At 37.7% G+C, this 21,488-nt stretch overlaps 1 protein-coding gene across 3 annotated transcripts in view; it reads right to left on the bottom strand.

The window, feature by feature from the left end:
• Positions 1-21,488, bottom strand: part of ttc3 (tetratricopeptide repeat domain 3) — a 44,094-nt gene that overhangs the window by 1,718 nt on the left and 20,888 nt on the right. For 2 of the 3 annotated variants that reach the window (XM_053646115.1, XM_053646114.1), the window contains exons 19-45: positions 18,867-18,947; positions 18,640-18,749; positions 18,414-18,540; positions 18,183-18,293; positions 16,822-16,923; positions 16,627-16,719; positions 16,479-16,540; positions 16,132-16,274; positions 15,653-15,970; positions 14,308-14,547; positions 14,173-14,219; positions 13,895-13,951; positions 13,721-13,788; positions 13,474-13,629; positions 12,222-12,822; positions 12,046-12,123; positions 11,706-11,855; positions 11,454-11,593; positions 9,046-9,114; positions 8,756-8,852; positions 8,505-8,608; positions 7,283-7,367; positions 6,902-7,003; positions 3,339-3,622; positions 2,467-2,593; positions 1,943-2,101; positions 1,751-1,843 (exon numbers count right to left, since the gene is read on the bottom strand). In XM_053646115.1, coding sequence (XP_053502090.1) covers positions 1,751-1,843; positions 1,943-2,101; positions 2,467-2,593; positions 3,339-3,622; positions 6,902-7,003; positions 7,283-7,367; positions 8,505-8,608; positions 8,756-8,852; positions 9,046-9,114; positions 11,454-11,593; positions 11,706-11,855; positions 12,046-12,123; positions 12,222-12,822; positions 13,474-13,629; positions 13,721-13,788; positions 13,895-13,951; positions 14,173-14,219; positions 14,308-14,547; positions 15,653-15,970; positions 16,132-16,274; positions 16,479-16,540; positions 16,627-16,719; positions 16,822-16,923; positions 18,183-18,293; positions 18,414-18,540; positions 18,640-18,749; positions 18,867-18,947 — 3,804 coding nt within the window. The remainder of the gene's footprint in view (positions 1-1,750; positions 1,844-1,942; positions 2,102-2,466; positions 2,594-3,338; positions 3,623-6,901; positions 7,004-7,282; positions 7,368-8,504; positions 8,609-8,755; positions 8,853-9,045; positions 9,115-11,453; positions 11,594-11,705; positions 11,856-12,045; positions 12,124-12,221; positions 12,823-13,473; positions 13,630-13,720; positions 13,789-13,894; positions 13,952-14,172; positions 14,220-14,307; positions 14,548-15,652; positions 15,971-16,131; positions 16,275-16,478; positions 16,541-16,626; positions 16,720-16,821; positions 16,924-18,182; positions 18,294-18,413; positions 18,541-18,639; positions 18,750-18,866; positions 18,948-21,488) is intronic. The other variant, XM_053646116.1, reaches the window with a different exon arrangement.

The following is a 21,488-nucleotide window of genomic DNA, read 5'->3' on the forward strand; positions in this document are numbered from 1 at the left end:
GTCTACTTTTAATTAGGAACTAACCCAATCACATCCTATATGAGATTATTCAGATATATTCACAATATACACAGAGCGGTTCGAGAACTGACTCCAGCCCAGAACCATGACAGTGGAAAATGTCTAATAGTGTAACTTTAAATATATTTAAGAGGAGCAGACTCTGAACACTGAACATTAATTTTTTTTGCATTTGTTTACCAGTTTGAACAGGTTAACTTTTTTTTTTTTTTTTGCATACAGTCTGTAAAATTAACTGAAAATATTACATTTATTTTATCAGAAGGTAAATTAATTTGTCATGGCTCACACTATGTTCTTAAATTCTGTCATAAATGACCAGCTCAAGTTCTCATGCCTACTTATGTGTTATATTGTGGCACATTAATGTTACCATCTCTTTTACTTTTTTTTTAAAAAAAAAAAAACAAAACAAAACAAAAAAAAACAACAACAAAAAAAAACACCCCTAAACTCCAACCGTGCTCCAAAATTTTTGACTGTGCTCCTAAAAGAAATTGTTACCATAGAGCCCTGAAACTGGTTCTCACAATTCCACCCAAAAAATGTGGATGAAGATTCATCCACAGAGTAAATCCATATTGTGGAAAATGTTTTAAATCAAGTGTGGAAAAGTTGTCGGAAGCTTGGTGGTGACGACGAAATTGAGTGACTGTGGTGTAGTTCGTTTATAGCGTACGGTTAGCTTTTTATTTCATAAAAGTTGTGTTCACTTGTGAAAATTATGTTGCTGGACAAAACATGTTAGTGTTGTAATCTTTTGTTGAGCACAGAGCTTATTTTTTGCAATAATTCAAAAGTCTATGGGAAAATCCTATTGGGTTTTTGTCGAGGGAACCGGTGTGATACTAACTTCCGGGTTCCGGTACAAAATGACGTCGTCCCTGCGACACTATTGGGTGAATTGGCTGTGTCTCTCCTCCTGTAAACACTGTTACTGTCTTTTCTGCATACACCTGAATTGTTTTATTTGGTCGCAGATTTTCATTTGGTTGATGGCAATTTTATTTTTACTTATCCTATAATTTGGGTACAATTTTATTTATATTTTGCTTCTACGAGATGATGCACTTTAAGGATCAGTCTAATTTGATGCAAAGATTTGTACATGAGCAGGAATGTAGCACAACATGTAGGTGAAAGCAGCGGTCTGTTTATTTAAATGTGAAAGTGCGATAAAAATATGTTGTCCCTAAAATCAATTAATAATCTTGATAATCCCGATTATTTTGATCAATATTGAGATCACAATTATTTATCATTTTGGCCATAATTGTGCAGCCCTACTACAAATGCCATGGAATTAAATTCTTATAAAATAAACTTAAAAGGAAGAATCCACACTAAATGACTTGCATATCAATATTTATAAATCAACATGGTGATTCTGAAATGGTACAAAAGATTGATGACTAAAAGTTGATTTTTGTTTCGTTTAAATTTCTTTCGACTGACAAGTTGCTCTGTTTTGAATTTGGTTAAAGTTTTCCTACATTTCCCAAAATGTTGTTCGAATCGATTTCTACCTAAAGCAGGAGTTTCATACTCGCATTATACCTGGGCCATATCAGCATTTTTGAAAGACTTTGAAAGGCCATAAGCTAAGGCTCCATGTTTTTTACTGTATTATCTACCCTATCGATTAACACCAATAATCTGCTCTGAATGCAGGATACAACTTTTCTACGAAAACATTTTCATTAAAATGAAAAATGAGAATAAGTCTCACCTCTCTATGGAAGCTATGGCGACACTCCAGCACACACAGGTCCTCGGGCACCATATCATCATGACAAATAATGCAAGGGTCCTCCATGTTCAGCTGAAACGAGAGAGAGAGATTGATTTCAGGGTAGTGCATGAATACCCAAACACAGTTGTGGCTGAAGGGCCGACAGTATAAAATGCTCCAAACTCTTACAGCTCTGGAAGACTTGCGATGTTGAGAGGACATGCTTTTCCACACATGTGCAGGTGGGGGTGTTGCAGTAGTTCTGGAGGAATCGGTGCTAGGAGTTGGACTGGGTACTGCTAAACCTCTCACTCCAGCCATATCCCTACTCGCCGAGTACATCTGCTCCTTGCAGAAACACCATTGTTGATCAGATATGCCATTGTTACACTTCACTTACATACAAGTCTTATGAGTGTCTATAAAGAGTGATACGAGTGTATAATATAAAGTCATTGCTAAATATGTTTCTTTGCATGAAGTACCTCTTTATACACATTTTATTTTCAATGATGAAGACAAGCCTATACACACTTTTAAGGCCTCCACAGATGCATTTATTTGGTTACAGACCTTCTCAGAGTGTGCGCATTTTCATACTTCATTTGTCTGAGAACCTTTTCTCCAAAGGATGGTTGTGCTGTGCAATGCAATAAACTGTTCTGTATTTTGTTTGTTTGTTTTTTAATAGGTTTTAAGAACTGCTGTCTTACTTGTGAGTGCTCCTGGTGGTCAAGGATGAGTTGAGCAGTTCTGTTAATCACATCTTCATACTTCAGCGTGCTCAGACTGCCAAAGTTCACAGAGCGGACCTCTTGAATAAATTGTGTCAGGACCGATCTGAAAACACGCATAGTAGCAAGTACAAGTTACAAACAAATAGGAAACCAAACTGCTCTGAACGCTGAAACGTTCAGTCCTATGGAAACACTGTCAGACGTTTTCAGGCTCGAGTGTCAGACTTGAATTAATTTACTCAAATTAGGTTTCTCCATGAACAGATCAAAATCTAAACCACAACTGAAAACTACAGCTGGAATACCCCATTATCCAGTATCATTAATAATCCTCCACAATCTCTCATGTGCAAATGTAGGAAGCGTTACTACAGTAAAGCCATATTACAGATCACTGACACTACAGCTCGATCGATGTAGGTCCATTTACTAGCTGGGAGTTTTCATCATCAAGAATATAACACTCACAAACATGAGATTAAAGCAAAAATAAATCAAATAAATTAGTTAATTGTTTAGTAATTAGTTAATCGTTTAGCTGTTTAGTAATCCCCCAATAAAACTATATACGAACACTTGTTCATGCCAGTCTCCTTTTTTTTTCCTTCTTAAAAGAATAACAGTTTTTGTTTCAAATTTATATTACATGTTTATCAACAGCTATTTTTTCCCCCCAAGACAGTATCCATCCCCCGCAACCCACCAATTAAAATCCAGGGACTCACATTGATATTATTGCCTGTGTTGATGGCATATAGGCTACAGATGTGGTGAGGTCAAAGTCAAGTTGAAAAATTGCTAACAGGAACACAGTGATGTACAGATGTGCACAGATGTGCGAGTCTCACCTGCTGTAGTGAGGGAACATGGAGCTGAGACGATCTAGGATCCTCTCAAATACAACGAGGGGCTGTGGAGGCTGAACTGGCCCTGAGACTGCAGGGGGCGCTGGAGCAGCGACTTTCTCACTGGCTGCTGGAGGTGTATGCATGGCGTGGTGTGTGTGTACCGACATGTGTGTTTGATGTCTGGCAGGATGCTGCTGAGCTCCATATGGGGTGTGTGGGTGTGCATGCTGCACAGGGAGCTGCTGCAAAACTGGCTCCTGATTGGATAATGGATGAAGAAAGGCCTGCAGGACGAATAATTTAAGTTAAGCTTAATTGCTAACTATTAACTAGCCCAACACAGGAACAAAAAAAAAAAAAAAAAGGGGGGGGGGCACCATTTTAAACAGCACTGTTATCCATTGATTTACACTTCCCTTTTTTGGACATGACAAAAGAAATCTGCACAGCACTGTAAGTGGAAATATTGACTTAAAATAGTGTCAAAGAGAGTACACCGAGTGCCATGTTTCCACCGAGGAGTACACTATTGCAGTCAACGTCATCTGGCAATGTTCAGATGCCTACAGTCATTCTCTATACATTGCACACACACACACACACACACACACACACACACACACACACACACACACCATATGAAAGAAAAACCCAACTGAATGAGTGGTGAAACCTTAACATCGTACCATGCTCCGTGACGTGTACAGGTTTTTTTTGTTCGTTTGTTTTCAAGGACTATGCAAAAGGTGTCATTAAAACATATTCTTATACATTATAATAAAACAACCAATTTTTATGTGCTGCTTTTTCCAGCCATTTCCCAGACATTGCTTCGTCTTCACGATAACATCAATATACTCCAGGTGAGTTACAGGAGCACTGTTGCGAACAACTTCCAATGGAAATTCGTTAAATGTCGCTGGCTGATGTCATGTGCTAATTAGCATGTTCATTACATCATCACGTCGTATTTGCATTCTGCCAAGTGCCAGCCCTTTACATCTGTTTACCTCTCCTACTTTGTGCTCACATGCTGCATTTTAATACAGCCGAATTCCCAATAAAGCTGTTCTGATATTTTTTCTGTTTCTGTTGTCAGACAACGGAATGAGTACGAAATGGTCAGTGAAACACGGCCTGTTAAGAGACTACATGATAACCAGCAGTCACGTCCAAGCTGCTGCTCTGCACTGATAAAATCCTGATTTTATAAAACATGACGTCGTCTGACAAAATCACCAGACACATCAGATTTAATACAATGGTTGTGCTGTGTTTTTGGTGATATTTATATGTAAAATGATCACTCAGAGAAAGTTAGGAGTGAATCAATGTGCTGCCCTGCCCCACAATGAACAGAGTAGCCGCAGAGAGAGGCGTCTTTCCGGGGGGAAGCAGGACCTCGTGCTCGCGGCACAGTACTGGCCACTCTCTTCTAGAGAAAGTAGCTAAGGTCTGTCCAAAAAGTCGCTAAATTTGTCACTAGGTGCTTTTTTTGGTGGGGGGAAAAAAGTCACTAAAGGGACCTGAGAAGTGCACCAGAGCTGTTTCTGTTAAAATGAGTAAGCAAATTGTGGGAGCGGAGCGAGGGAGGGGCTGCAGAGGGGAGTCTCATTTTGTTCTATCAAAAATAAACACTTTAAAGTTATTTAGCGATTTTGTATTTTTAATAATTCAAGCACTCTTTAAGCACCTCTAGATAAAAATGCCTATTTAATGTTTTCCAGTACTTCAATTGCAAAAAGCCAAATTCAAGCACCTTATACAAACCCTTGGTGTATAAAAGTTCTTGAATAGGCCCATATGACCTCAGATTTGGATCCATGTAGCAAGAGCAAAAGACTGAAGTGAACCTGACAGGGGCATGGATTTGCAGACACAACTCAGCTGGCCATGTTGTAATAGAAACAGTGACTAAATTCTCCATTAGAACGCATGATCGGTGGCACGCCAGCCAACACGTATTGCAATTTGTCCTTTCATCTGACGGAGGCAGCAGACTAGAGCTGTGTCTGAAATCGCTCACTCATTTCACTATTCCCTATATAGCAAATGACGTTTGAGTCCACTATATGGGGAAGAAGTGAACGAAAAGGAGTGAGCAAATTCGGACGCTGACGCAAATACCATACGTCAGAGAGCACTGTGTCACAGACATTATTGCTATTGTATCGTAAAACAGTAAAGTTCATTTTCTCACCGTTCATTTGTCACGTTTATTGTATTAGTTGATAGAGAACACAAACTGCTTGTCATGTTTATTTACTATTAGGCTTATAATGTATTCATTAAATATAATAAATATTTTTAAATAAAAAAAAGAGAATAAAAACACTACTGTGTCATTTATTTTAAAAACATAGAAAAGAACTAGGGTTTCATGTCAGTGCCCTCAAGCTGACTCCTGAGGTAAACCTGCCATAAAAATATACTCTGTCTGTCTAGTCTTGGCGAAACTTCTTTTTCCTGAGAAGGACGTATTTCAGACAGAACAACAACTTTAAGGCGTGCTTTGTTAGCGCAAAGATCGGTAAGAAGTAAGAAGACATTAGACAAAATGAATCCAGCTGTTAAGTAAATAACTGACAACAAGGTCCTTCCAACTCCTGTAAGAAACAAATGCAATTCATATACACACACACACACACATATACATACACACACACACACACACACACACACATATACACACACACACACACATATATACATACACACATATTATATATATATATATATATATATATATATATATATATATATATATATATATATATATATATATATATATATATATATATATATATATACACACACATACACACACATACACACACTAATATATATATGTGTGTATATATATATACACACACACACACACACACACACTAATATATATGTGTATATATATATATATATATATATATATACACACACACACTAATATATATGTGTATATATATATATACACACACACACTAATATATATATATATATATATATATATAAATATATATATAAACCCCCCCAACACAATCTGCTTCTGATGTTGCTGTCCACCATGTTTTTTTTTTCTTTTGCATTCTATAGCCATCTCAAGTTGGAGCATGGGAAATAGTGCATTGGTGAGTGTACATCTTGAAATCAGAGTGTATTGTGTGTATAAATGATGTAGGGAATTAAGTAGTTCACTCAGAATTCAGACAACACTACAAAATGGCCAACACCCCATATAGTGTTCGATGTGAACATTAACTGAAGCTTGTGTTCTGTTTCTACATGACTATGTATTGCACTGCTGCGACGTGATTGGCCGATTGGATAATTGCATAAACGTACAGGAATACATGTGTTCCTAACAAAACAGATGGTGAACGTATAGCGTAATGCATGCTGGGTATTTTATTGATGGATCACTTGTTGGACAACACAACGATACAAATCTGAACATATTAATGTGACCTAGAATACATTCAAAAGAGATAACTTATTAGAAATGGTAGTTTAATGCAATCTTGCTCAACAGCAGATACAAACTAACAGCTATCAGAGGGCATTCTTACCGGTACTAGAGGAGGAGAAGGGGTGCTTGGTACGCCAACTGCAGGGAGAGAGGACAGGCTGGTGCCTTTTTTCACAAGCTCAATCTGCTCTTCATACTGGGTCTACAAACACATACATTTCCTGGGGGTTGGGCCTTACACAAATGGTATTGAGCAAAATTTTTTAAATGAGCCTTGTCTTGGTATGACGCATGGTAATAAATAAAGCCAATAATGGCACATCTACATCCATTTACACGGAGTAAAAAAAGGAAATCAGTGGCACAGTCTAGGATGCAGTGGCGTGGGGCAGTCACAATTTTTGGTATCACAATAAGCAGACAAATAAATCAAACTGATTTTAACAGCTAAAAAATAGTGAAGAGACAATGGCAGTCCAACCTCGATTCTGACGATCTTCTCCTCAACTTCCTGTACATATGATTTCCAGGCCTCAATGATGGAACTGAAAGCAGCAGATGGACATCTGTGGTACAAGAGAGAAATAAATAATTGAATTCAAATGAATGTGAAGGGCAAAAATAATCAAGGTCTCACATTAAGATCGATATAATGAATGATAGAATTTATCAATCTGATTGCTTTCAACCTCAGAGAATCTACTTTGTACCAGGAAAAGGAGTCAGATGTGAAAATATAAGACAAGGCATGCTGCACCGCATGAGTAAATATTAAGGCTGGGCAACGTAATCAGATATCAGCACTGACATAATTGCTTCTAATCCTTTACAAACACTCACTCACTTTTGGAACGGAACATGGCAAGAGAGAAGTGTCATTTAAAACAGATTGTGAAATAGTCCAACAGTACCCAAAATATTTGCTGTCAATTTACATAGGACAAAAATACGACAATACTGCAAACTACTTGTTCTACTTCTCTGCTCAGGTCAGATATTTCCACTAATCGTGCGCAATTATAGTACTACACATGGGACCCTCTGGGCTTTGTAGGTTGTAAGCAACCAAAGAAGCTTATAAAGTGATATAGGTTTTTTTAGTTTTCTATTGAACATGGTCATCTTAAGCACCCTGAAAGAAAAGAGTAGCAAAGACCTTTGAAAAGTTTTAAACGTGTTTCTGGTCATATTTTGCACATCTGATGTAGTATCAATCAAAGCAGAATTTTTGATACAGAATTTAAAAAAAATAAAAAATAATGATATACACGATATATTTATTGATTGGTTGAGAATTTCTTATGGCCACAATAAGTTAATTTAAATATATTTTACACACACACACACACACACAGACACACACACACACACACACACCTCATATATACAATTCCAAATTCATGTACTTATTAGTCCCACTAAATATTTCTTTATATATTATACATATATAAACAAATTGCTTTTAGTTAAAATATAACTTTTAGGGTCATTAGGACACAATTTAATCAATTTTGGACTTTTTTTACTTATGTTTTTAAAGTTCATCAAGAATTTAAAAGAGGAATTATTTATATTTTAAAAAAATAATTAATTAAAAACCCCAACAAAAAAAACACAGACAGCACTCTACACCTTTACACAACACCTCTGGCTTTTTAATACTGAGAGGCAGGGAGCTAGCCCCCTGCACCGTGTGTTCTTACGTGGAGGACATCTCAGTCATGCGTTTTAGAATTGCCTTCCCATCTGACAAGTACTTCCTCAGACCACGCAGCCCATGATCCCGCCTATTTTTCAGGATGGTCACCTATACACAGCAAATAGGTTGTTATCCATGTATTTAAAACATCTGGCTTTAAGTCTAATGAGTTACAATGCAGAAACGGAATTTTAAATAAATAAATAAATAAATAAATAAATACACAAACAAACAAAAAGGGAGGTGTGCTCTTACCTGTCCTGCCAGTGAACGACTGGCTGCTTTTGCACACAGATCCCTACATTTCTTTATTTTCTCCTCCAAACTCATCTTCTCAGCTGCCCATTTGTTACTTCAGGGTAAACAATATAGACATTTACAATTAAGACTGTTTTAAAAATCAGCACACTTCAAAACTACATTGAGGCACAAATTCTCTTCCCCCCCACCTCTTTTTTTTTTTTTTTTTTTTTTTTTTTTTTTAAATAAAACTTCCAACATTTCAAGAAATAAAAGTGTGCAACAGAAGCTGTCATAGTACATACCTTATTGCAAGGAAATGCTCCAGATCCATCTGATACTTCACATTCTTATCCTGGATTAACTTGGACATACTGCACAGCACAGAAACAGAGCAGTCGGGAAACAAAGATCAAGCAGATTATATTAAAAATATTCCCCAATATCAGTACTAAATTAAACCTCGAAGGAAGACAGACATACAGAGGACAGTTTCAGCTTTTTCATGTTTGAGGGAAGTTTGTGAGAAATTAGTTCTCCAGTGGTTTGTCTCACAAAGCAGACTCAACATAGCTTGAGTCCAGGACCAAATTCCCACTTGACCAACTAAACAAATGCATCTGCTCTGTCACATTCCAGCACAAGACCGTGTCTAAAAATGAACTCACACTAGAGACAATTGTAAAGTGGTGATGGTGTGACAGCAGTTACGTTACGCATCTTTTTATGTTACCTCATTTTCAACCTTTCTAACAAGCTCTCCCCATCACGCAATATCAAGGACGACATGTGCTTTCTCCAAAACAACTCAAGTCGGTGCATCTTTTCAAACCGCTGCTCATGACAGGCTACAGATCAGCTGAATACACACAAAGGTATTGTATTCTGCCCAAAACGCAGCGTTCGCAAGTCCAGATATTACTTCCGTAAACGTCTACATAACTATGAGAAATATTAGCATAAGAAGAAAGATGGCGAAACTTCAGTGAATCGTGTTGGCTCCATGTCGTGGAAACCCCTTTGTTTGGCCTTCGGAAAACTAACAAAATCACTGGTTAATGTTTATTTACAACACTGTTTCTGAGCGGTACAACCCAAATGTTTGCTTGTGCACAGCACATTTCATGGAGGACAGCTTCCTGAACCTGGGAGAGTACAACGCAGGCTATACATGAAGGCTACTCCTGAAAAATTCCCATTTCACTCGGACAACCTTGTGCTTCTGAATCAGAACCTGCAAGTATGTTTGATTATTTTAAGTAACTCCTATGGACTGTTCAAATGCGGAGTTTTGGGTTGTGGCCCAGGGCACAGTTGTACACCTTTGCTAACGTGCTAGCTAATGTTTTGATATTCAGCTGTGGGAATTTTTACCTGTAAACGTACAAAGTAACGCACATTCCTGTGACACCGTTACCTGTTTGTATTGTGTGTATTTTTGTCGATTTCATAAGCCAAATTAAACAGTTATATCATCATATCTGAAAGGTAAGAGAGTTACAAAACACGAAAAAAATTACTACTGTGAAACGTTCTGCTCAAGTCGTGCATGCAAAGTTGGTTCCGATTGAGCTGCTTGATCATCCGCATTTTCTGAATCTTACTCAGGCTCAAACTGATACAGTAAAACCGACGTAAGTAACTGTGTTGCTTAGAACCGTAGCGTTGCTTCAGAAGTCTTGGAAGCTGAAGCTCGCCATTATGGTAAGGGGTGTTACATTTCCGACACAGGCTTGAGGTTTTTCACTATTCACAACGCAATGGGTCAGCTGGCCAATCAGAAAACTCTGGCTTTTTCAGAAGGAGGGGCTTTGGAGAAACATTGTTTTTTTTTTAAGCATCAAAGCATGTTAACCTATTCTATTACACCCAATAAACAATTTTTTTTAAACGTTTAAAAAGCATAATATGACCCCTTTAAAGTGTTTCAATCCACACCACCTCCAATAGAGACACAAAACTCGAGCATTCATACTGTGCTTGTTTCATGTGTCCTCTCTACCCCCCCGACCCACTTGTGCATGTCAGTGAAGAGTAAACTCCACAGGAATCCATCAAGATGACACAATCTCACTTTATAGATGCTATGAATTTTATTTTTAAAATCAATCTACGAAGCTAGTATTTATTTGGAAATGTTTTTGCACAGTAGCGATAATGAGTGGTAGTCTATCAGGGAGAGGATTCAAGGTCTGTACTCTGACAGCTTCAATGGTACCTCTTTGAAACTAGGTATGTAGATGAGCTGTAGCAGTGATGCAAGTACATAGGGCTGAGTGATAAACTGGGTTGAAATCAGCAAACAATTATGGAACCCAAGCAGAGGGACATATCAAAAGCATGCGGTTTATAAAAAGTACAAGCTGTCACATAATTAACACGTTACCATATTTGGCTATTGTGTGAAGATAATGTGGAGATGTGTGTTAAGACAGAGTTGCAATAGTAAATGTATCCGTTTACAATGTCAAAAATATGCGTTTGCCTCCTTTATATCATTTCTAGGAAAAATCTATTTAAATTTAAACATATTTGTATCTCTCTCCATCTAAGTAATCTTGTCCTACTATTTTTTTTTTTTCTTTTAAAGCAAAAACAAATGCAGTAAACATTTTGGTTACTAATTTACCTAAAATTGGATATTAATCCATCACGTCCGAACTCACGCTTTTGCGTACTGTACGTTTCATTAATTGGTATATGGATGTCTCACCTGTCCTGAAAATCCCCCAGCTCTTTGATTTCACCCTTCAAAACCTTCAGCCTCTCTTGGTGGTCTCTCTTCTCCTGCTGATCTTTCCGTACCTCATCCTCAAGCTTTTGTTGGAACAAAGTCAATTCTTTGTTGGAAATCTGAAGAAGCATGTGCAAGAAGTTATTTTTAAAAAATAATTACAAAAAAAAAAATCTGTTTCCCAAAAAGTTTGTAATGAAGCATAAAAGAAATGCACAGTGAAGTCTCTACCTCTATGTGCTGATTAATGTCCCTCACTTCAGCATCAAGTATAGAACATGACTCCTTTCTTTTGTTTTGAAAAGCCTTAAGCATTTCCCTCATATTTTGGATGTGTTTTTCAAATTTTATGTTGTTTTTTTCTGTTTGGGTCATATCTCCCTAGGAGGGGGTGGGGGGGGATATATAATATATATATATATATATATATATGTGAGAGAGAGAGAGAGAGAGAGAGGTGATATGTTGAGAAAACAACAAAAATAAACAGCAAGTCACTACTACCAGTACTATCAAATCAAGGCTGTCAATAAATGAAAAGCAACCAATTAACAGTGGTCATGAAACTCACTCTGTTCTTTTCAAACTGTGCATATGGTTCTGTATTAATTGCAACATCATCTCTGGTATCTTTGCTACCCCAAAGTGTCTGAAAGGAGAGAAGAATAAACCTTAAATTTAGCAACTGATTAAAAAAAAATAATAAACAAAATAAATATATAGTTAGTGGTTCTTGAAAGACCTTACCTGAACAAAACAAGTCTTACTTTTAGGACATGCATCTTCTAAATTAATATAATTATCAGAGCTGAGAACCTCAGTGTTCAGTGCATTCAGTAGCACACCGGGGAAGTAATCAAGACACTTTGCTCCTTCATCAAGTTCTAAAGTTGCAGGGATATCAGTCAGCTCAAATTCACCATTTAAATTCAGAGAAATCGAAGGGACAAAAGCATATGGACTGGGGAGAACAGGACATGTAGCGTGGTCATAAGATTCACTGCTGTCTTCCAGACTCAAATGTTTCAACTGGGGCAGGAATTCTTTGGCTGTGGGGTTGAGATAGGAGGATCCTTTAGGCTCTGAATCATCGAAGCTGCAAGAATGAGAGGGAAAGGTGGGAAATGGAGAGTCATCCACATTGTGCTGCAAGCCCACCGCGTGCAACGTCAATCCGACGAGGTGGCCGTGCATTACAAATCTGAGAGATCCGAGCAGGAAATGTTCAAGTCCTCCAGCAGCGTCAATCTTTTGCTGCGCTTCAAGGGGAAAGTTCTTCAGCTCGCCCACAAGCAGTGGGTCTGACACCTCAAGAGGTCCATGCTCCTCCAGAATCTGTGCAAAGTAACTGAAGATGGGAGAAAAGGACACACGAAGGAGAGTGCGAGACGAGATAAAAAGATTCATTCACAACGGATTTTTTAGTGGACTTCAAAATTTTATCAAGTGCCCAAAGTTAGATTTCATGACCGCTGACTTGCAGAAAGAACATACAAGTGCATGTCTGTGCATAGGTGGCAATGTCATAAGCTAGAAATTCATTAGCTAGCCCACCGGGCAAGTAAAAGCTCAGACGTGTCGCCCAGGCCCACGTTATGCCCAGAAGCCCAGTTAACCCTGCTAAAAAACCTGTAACTAAGACAACTCGTATCAAAAGTATGTGTAGCTTATGTGCATTAACACAGTCGATGGAAAATAAGTTAGAACTTGAATCCCTGGGAGTGGTGACTTTATATAGCCTCATCGCACTCTCTCATTACCCATAAAAACCTTATTCGCATCTGGTTATCATCTTTATTTGTACTCCATGAACTACTCAAAATTAATGAGGTGATCATGTGTTACTAAATATAAAATAAAAACAAACATTTATGTAGGAGTAGTAAAAACCCCCGTGACTGTCATATCAACAGCCTATTGAACATAGCCTGCTTTTCCTGGGCTCCTGGGCTAGCAATTTGTCAACTAGTCAAACAATAAAGACTCCTTAATTACTCACTCATATAAACTTTCTTTAGTTGGATCTGGGTCGTTGTCCAAATATTTCTTATAGCGGTTAGAGCTTCCAGGGTTGACATACTGGCCCTCAAACTCTGCAACCTGCTCCCTCAAAAAATCTGGAACACTAAAGGGATCACCACCATGAAGCAGCATCCTAGAGACAGACAGACATTCAAGTGAGTGCTACATGCAAATTCCCATGATTCAATTTGAACTAATCAGCAAGAAAAAAAGTTATAAAATACAGTGAATCTTCCTCAAAGAAGAAATCATCCTCTTCATCTCTTCTTATCCCCGATAGAAGCAAGACAGACTGAAACACACATACACAAACAAAATCACAAATTTTATTTTCTAATTAAACCATTAAAAAAACAGTTGCCCTGGATCAGTCTTGATTCAGGTATAAAATCACTCACCTTTGGTTCTTTCTGCTTCTTTTTTCGACTTTTGCTTTTACTCCTATAAACAGAACTCTAAAACAGAAAATCAATTTATGACATGAGAAGAGCAAACAGTGTTCTGTCATAAACAATCATGTTTATGACAGAACACCCCCTGAACTCAGCAAGATCTTTTCAGAAGGAAATTATAAAGTGTCTCGAGTTATTTTTCATGATTGGAAATAGGTTAAAAATAAAGTTTAAAAAATAAAATAAAATACAAAAACGCATTACACTTATAAAACAATACTTACTAAGGGGTCAACTTTTTCTGTCTTCTTTAACACTAAACATATTGCATCTGGAGGGGGGGGACAAAAAAAGTTAAACTTGCATCAAGGGCATTTTCTTGAATTTTCCCACAATTACAAAAATGGGTAACTACACACCCATTTCAAAATAGTCATCAAGTATAGTGAACCAGGAGGGGTAGTGTTCTCGGTATTCCTCTAGAGTCCAAATAAAGAGGCGCATTTCTTGTGGCGGGGCTTGTCTCAGGTACTCTATTACAGTGAAGCTCTTATTATGAAATATATCATGTAGTGGGGGAAACTCCAACAGGTAAGAGAGATCCAGTTTTTCCAGCTCATCACCAAATTGACCAATAAAGTGCTCAGCAGCTTTCAGACCTGTGGTGTAGGCAAAGAAAGAAGACAATGTAAACAACAAAAATCACACAAAGGAATCCTAGAGATTATTCACATTATTTTTTTTTTATATGAAAACATTTATGAACTCTCATGACTTATTGATCTATGCTGTTGAACCAATCTGCTTATACATTAGCAGTGTAAAGACTAGCACAGTGAGATTCAGATAAAGGGACATGCAGTGTGCATGTTTAGTAGCAGGCTAAATCATACCAAACCAGACATGCCTCATTTATCAATCTTTTACTTGTGTTCAGGAAAGTCAAACCAAACAAAAAAAAGTACTCCTGCCAGATTTACAAAAATATTTACGCTAACCAGCCAACAAGTATGTTCGGAGCACAGCTGATTTACATATAGAGGACACCTACAATCCTTCCTAAATAGTGTCCGAGATCAGAATTAGTGTGTCCTAAATCGAAGCATGTTGAAATTAATGTCCCAAAAGTTACCCAGATGGTCCCATAGATTTTCAAAGTGTGGAACGTAGACAATATTACCCACAACTCCTTGCAAGAGAAAGGAGGGATTGGGTGAATGTTTGCTTCCCCGAACTCAAGGGTGCATTTTAGAGGTGTAAATGAAATGTGGAAAAATAAATCAAGGGAATAGTACATAACTATACAGTATATCCCAGTACTTGCAAACTCTTGCTACACACTCATGAGTATGTACCTTCACTTCCTACTTTTAATGCATAGTGTGAGTAGGCAAAATGAGACACAGGGTATCTCTTCCAGTAATGGCAGTAACCCTTCATAGGGTAGCGATGAATGTCTAGTCTTATTTGTCTTACTTTATGGGGTGGTTTTATATTCCCTGTTTTCAAGTCATTAATACCAAATGGCAGAATATAACAATTTTTTTAACTAAATATGTGTGTGCAATTCATGACAATTATACAACCTGAAGACTAGTAATGAAGATCCACATTAGGGAGTCTCCTTATACATAAATTTACTTCTAATACATGAATGAAACTTCTACAAAATGCACACATTTACTTGTTAAGCATGCATATCCAGCTTGATAAATGAGGCCCAATGTCTATACAGCAAGATCAATGAGAAACATTGCATTTTACCAGCATTGTTAAGTTGCTGAGCCCATTCATGAACTTTGGGCTTGACATCTTGGCAGTCACTGAGGTTATGAAGAAACAGTCTGGCCCAAACCCTGTTCTTTCTCTCCAGCAGCAGATCCACTAGCTCCCTGAGAAGCTGCGGTTCTGCACGGTCGTTTAATATGCTTACATGACCCTTATCCTCATCCAACTTCATCCATGGTCTCAGACACACCACCATACTAGAAATATTGTGACTCTCATCGTTAAAAAGATCTCGGTTTTTATCAAGTTGGTGTAAAACACGATCTCTGTACACAACACAGCCCTTGAGCGATGCTAGATGGGGGGTAGAAGTAAATAAATAAGCGTTAGTTTTGACAGTTGTTTCTGTAATTCTCTAAATAAAGTTCCAAGGGATAAAACTGTTGTAAATGTGTTGACTCTATATTCACAGATTTTATACTAAGCTCAGTAAACTGAATATCAAGTTCACTTACGTTGGTCAATGCCACCGTCTGATCCTTTCTCAGGTCTATCTTCCATTTTTAAATTGTTCATCTCATTCTCAGATATGGATGTCTCCGCCCTCCGTTGTTTCTGCCTCAGCTTTCGTTCCTCTTTAGATTTCAACTTCTTAAGACTGTAAACATGTGAGGAAACAGATGGAAGGTCACCATAACTACAGCAGTCTAGATATAGCAACAAAGATCACAGTATGGATGTTTGTAATACATTTACATTGCTAATGTAAATTGCTAATATTTATATTTATAATAAATTGCAATTGCTAATGCTAATTAAATTGCTAATACATTTAGCAATTTACCCATGGGCTTGTGCTTACCTTGTACATTTCTGTTTGACTCTCATCCCAGGAACTTTGCTTTTAGAAATAGGCGATTTAAACTAAACAGCAAAAAAGGACAGCATTCATTAGAAATTGAGGAAAATGTGTGATACACACTGCTTATTCAGTTCTGAGTAACACTTACCTCACACTTAATAAGACCAGTTGAGTCAAATATTACAATTCGACAGATTGTACCTGTACAGTCAGGAGTAAAACATAAATCCTGCAGAAAATCCTAGGGAAGGGAAGTAAATAAATAAAAACAGAAACTCAGAACTCTCAAAGAGCAGAGACATGGTGTTGCACATCATATATTCATCTGATCACCACTCCTTACCTTGTCATTCTTGTCAGAAAATGAAGCAGCTTTGAACTTTCTCCAGCAATTGATATGATACTCCACCTTGCAGTTCTGACAGCATGACAATCGAATGAAGCCCTGCAACAACCAAATACACATCATTTGTCCACCCTTGAGTCTACACATTTATTTAATTGCACTTAAGTCAGTGAAGCTGCTCAAGTGTAAAATTGGGACTTTGATCAGTTCCTTAGCTAGCCCCCCAAGCAAGTGGAAACTCCAGTGTGGTGCCCAGTCCCATGTACTGGTTGCCTGGAAAATGAACTGACTAAGCTAAAAGTGGTAGCTAACTTAAATTAACACCATAGCCAGCAAGTTAGCCAGTTAAGTGCATGAACACAGATTAAGGGGAACAATTATATGAAATCCCATGGAGAGGTTGTGTGTAGTCACAGTCATAAAATGCTAGCAGAACAGTTATAGGAAAGCTTTGAGCTGCACATTTTCACACTAATTTGGTCTTGGTCAAGTCCCACCCACCAACCAGCTTGCTTCAATCATACCACCACTACCACCCAAGGAGGGTGAGGTCTAACATGTGCCTCCCCCGGGACACGTCAAAAATGCCACGCGCTTCTTCAAAGTTCTGCTCATGCTGCGTCACAGCGCATCGCAACACACTTTGAGGAAAGTGCAATCTGCCCTCCTCCACATACTTGAGCTCATAGACACACGATTGGCTACTGTCGCTGTGATTGACAGGGGAGCTAGAGCATGCCATCCCTCCCACCCAGAAAGCAAACAATTTTTTCTCTCTTGGACTCCTGGCCAAGGATGGGTGTGGCATCATCAGGTCAGGACTCGAACTAGAAATATCCAGACGATAGGGCTGATGCTTTTCTGTTTATTCCCGTTTTTCACATAACTGTGTGTTCCGATTTGGAAAATATTGCCGGTCTACCATGCATGCTAATTATCACAGCTAGTAAAATTGTTCTACTGACAGCTATGTACAACAAAAAGAGGGAATTGGATGCAGGAGCTATTCTTACACATTCTACATGGCACTAATTTTAAACCTACATATAAAATCATGGCCAATATGTCATAGGGTTTAATTTCTCTCTCCGGTTGTTGAATCTATTTGTCCACCAGGTAACTACCAAAAAAAAATAAATCCTAATAGCACAGATACAAAACCTGCTTGTCCCAGGTAACCGAGCTAATGATTTGGCTCATACAGTTCATGTAATCTACGCCATCTCCCAGGCTCGTCTACAGTAACAAATAATGCAGATGAGAACTTGGGCTTATGTTCCGTTCCACCCAACGAAAGAGTAATTGTGTTGAAGTGCAGCGTGTACTCTAAAAAGTAACCACTGAGCATTATCGCATACCTTAAAGTCTGGATCTGTGAAATAGATAACGTCTTGTCCCAAGCAATGCCGGCAAACTGCATCTGGCTTAGGGGGGAATTTACAGGTCTCAATAAGCCTCTCAAGCTGCTCCTTTAGAGAACACAACAGAAGAAATATACAATAAGAACCCTGACTAATATGACTACAAATGATCACACCAAAAACTCAAAATAAGCACCATCAAATATTACTACGGGTGCATAAACTCACTTTTAAATATTCAGGACAGGTCTCTTCAACAGTTACTTTAGTGGTTGGCCAGGTCAGTTTTCCTGGCATGATCTGCCTCTGAACCATCAACAGAGCCTTTAAAAATTCCTCTTTGGCTTTACTAAATCTGAAAAGCAGACAGATACGAATAAAAGTAGAATTTAAGCAGGAAACTAAATTCCCCTGCCTCCCCCTACAAACTGAGCTAAAAGCACCGTGTACTCACTTGTTCTCCTTCAGTAAAACCTTTCCTAAACCATAATGAACCAAGGACTGGAACGTTCTGTTTGCTGAAGAGCTTAGTTTTTCACACTGCCGCTGAGCTTCCGCCAACTCCTACAAAAGAATTATTTTTTTTTGAATTTCATAATACATTTGCCACAAATACATATTCCAAGTTTCAGCAAAGACTGGCACTTTGTGTAATCTGGGTGAAATTGGGTGTTCAGTTACCTCAGGTTGCCCGATTTCTATCAGGGCTGTAGCGTAACCATAGATCAACAACGTTCTGTCCAGTTCAGATATGCAGAGATCCTGTGTGGAAACAAAAATAAATAAATAAAACTTTTTTTTAATATACTGTAGACTTCAACTAGTGACTTCAACATATGTTCAAATAGCAGAATAGTCAAATAATTTAGTAAGGTAGTTTGTCAACCTTTCACAGAATTCTTCCTTTGTAAAAAAAAAATAAAATAAAATAAAAAACCTACTTTCATTTGAAGTTAACATTTGTTTCACCCCTCATAAAAACACCAAAAACAAAAGTAGGCAAGTGTTCAGTTAAAAAAAAAAAAGAAAAAGAAAAAGAAAAAGGAAAAAACCAACACCACCACATTCTGGTCAGGAAATTCACCACCGTTTGATGGTTTCGGAGCTCAAACACACCTTCTAAAGTAGGTCAGAAATAAGGAAGTTGAATCGGGTGTGTCTGAGAGGTGAAAGGTGTATACCCTTACTTTATGATGGTCATGTTATAATAAACATGAATTACTACTGTAAAAGATTAACTTTTTTTAAAGATTTTTTCTACTACACACTTTGCCAGCTGCAGAACAAAGAACTGAATTTTAGCTCATGAATGAGCACTAGGACTACAACTAACGATTATTTTGATAATCAATTAATCTGTCAATTATGTCTTCAATTAATCGATTAGTTGGATTTAAAAAGACAATTTTTATTTTCTGTATTTTAAAAAATAAAATAATAAATAAATAAATTTCGCAGTCTGCCCAATGTTGTCCTTCAAACATTGTGCAAATTGAAGGCTATGAAAAAGGTATCAGATGTATCTATGTAGGCCACACTACATTGTGCAAAGGATTTTGCAAATATTAACATTATCATTTGAAAACAAAAAAACAACTGATTGTCCACAGTCTTTAAAGCAGAAGTTAAATCACTATACAAAAAATGCAAAAAAAAAAAAAAGAAGGAAAGAAATACAAAATCACAAAGTGTTTAGTAAGAGGTTGAATGTTCTGCAGTAACACACATTCACTCATCTGAACACAGTAACATGTTACTTTATTCTGTAAATGTATTGCATTTATATACAATGACATGTTCTTACCCCATTACAGTTACTGCACTCAAAAACAATTACTTTTGCTTCTAAATATAGCATCAAACAACATTTGATCAAAATGAATTAGTCAGTTATTGCGTGCTGTTTGACACGCAAGCGTGGACTCGCGCTCATTCGGTGAAGTTTAATGGAGACTCACTTGCTGTCAGGACGAGTATTTATGTAAAATGGAAATACTGGCATGAATTTCTAACATTTAGAGATAAGGATAAAAACGCAAAAAAACAGCACACATGTGTCACGACAAGCCACGTTAATACACTTAGAGTTTGTTTGAAGCGCTGAATATAAAAACACTCATGTTTTGGACAACCCAGATTGTACACTTTTCTCCCAGCAGCTCACTCTGTGACCTCCGCTGATTCTCAGATGTGCTTTATTCATAGTAATGCATTTTTCACCGTTGTGAAGTGACGTCACTGACGAGGCGGTTATCCACAGTGACGTCACAGACCTGACTCATCCACAATGAAATTCGTTGTAGATTATTTTCATTATCGATTTTTATCCAGTTTAGCGATTACTTTTGTAGTCCTAATGAGCAGAAACTGTTCCAGGCTGAAATATAGCTCATTTTAGATGATGGGTATGGTATTCTGTAACGTTTTTAACTAGATACCACAGCCATGCTGCACACGGCAGAAATATAAGTTATGCTTCAACGCTGCCTCTGTGCACATCCGGTGTAAAACAACGGGTTGATTAACAGAGAGGTGTGTTGTAAGTGGTGTCACTGCAGCTCATTTCATATGATATAAAAGTGGTCTCAATATCCTGTTGCCTAAAGAGAAAATCATTTTATTATTGTATGCCATTTAAAATTTAATATGCTGCTGTGCAGTGAAAAAGGATCTCACCGTGCACCTGCCCAGACATGTGAGGATTTTTTTTTTTTTTGGCAGCTCTTGCTACTCTCTCATCAACACAAAGTAGAATATCTTCAATAAAAGCTGGATTGTTTCACTTCTCTTCAACATAACTGGCATCACGAGCATTTCAGGCATTAACAGAGTAAGAGCTTTGCAAATTTGACCATGTTGATCATTTTTAAGAATAAAATGTGCATTAAAAATACTGGCTTCATTGAAACTTGCCACATTCAGTCACTACTGGATCATTTCTGAAGTTTTACTGAACACACAGACTTCACCAGTGTCAAGTCTCTTAGTTACGTTGCATTTAGAAGCACTGGTTTAAATAGGCAATAGCGCTACTCACTCATTTTCAGATGCATTACTTCCTTTCCTAAAATAGGTCATTTGTCTTCCGTTAAGATTACAGACTCCATTAAAACATGTACACTGCTAATTATGCACATGTAATTAGAGACAAGGCACTTGGTGTCTGCATTACATGCGTGTCAGGTCATGATGACAAAGCAGCCGGCGCCACATGTATCTGGTAGCCTTGGGAGAGTGCGTACGATAAGGTGTGTGAAACATATACGGAAGACAAAACACTGAATAAAATCTGGTCTAACAGAG

Source organism: Ictalurus furcatus, chromosome 16, assembly GCF_023375685.1.
Source record: "Ictalurus furcatus strain D&B chromosome 16, Billie_1.0, whole genome shotgun sequence".
NCBI lineage: Eukaryota > Metazoa > Chordata > Actinopteri > Siluriformes > Ictaluridae > Ictalurus > Ictalurus furcatus.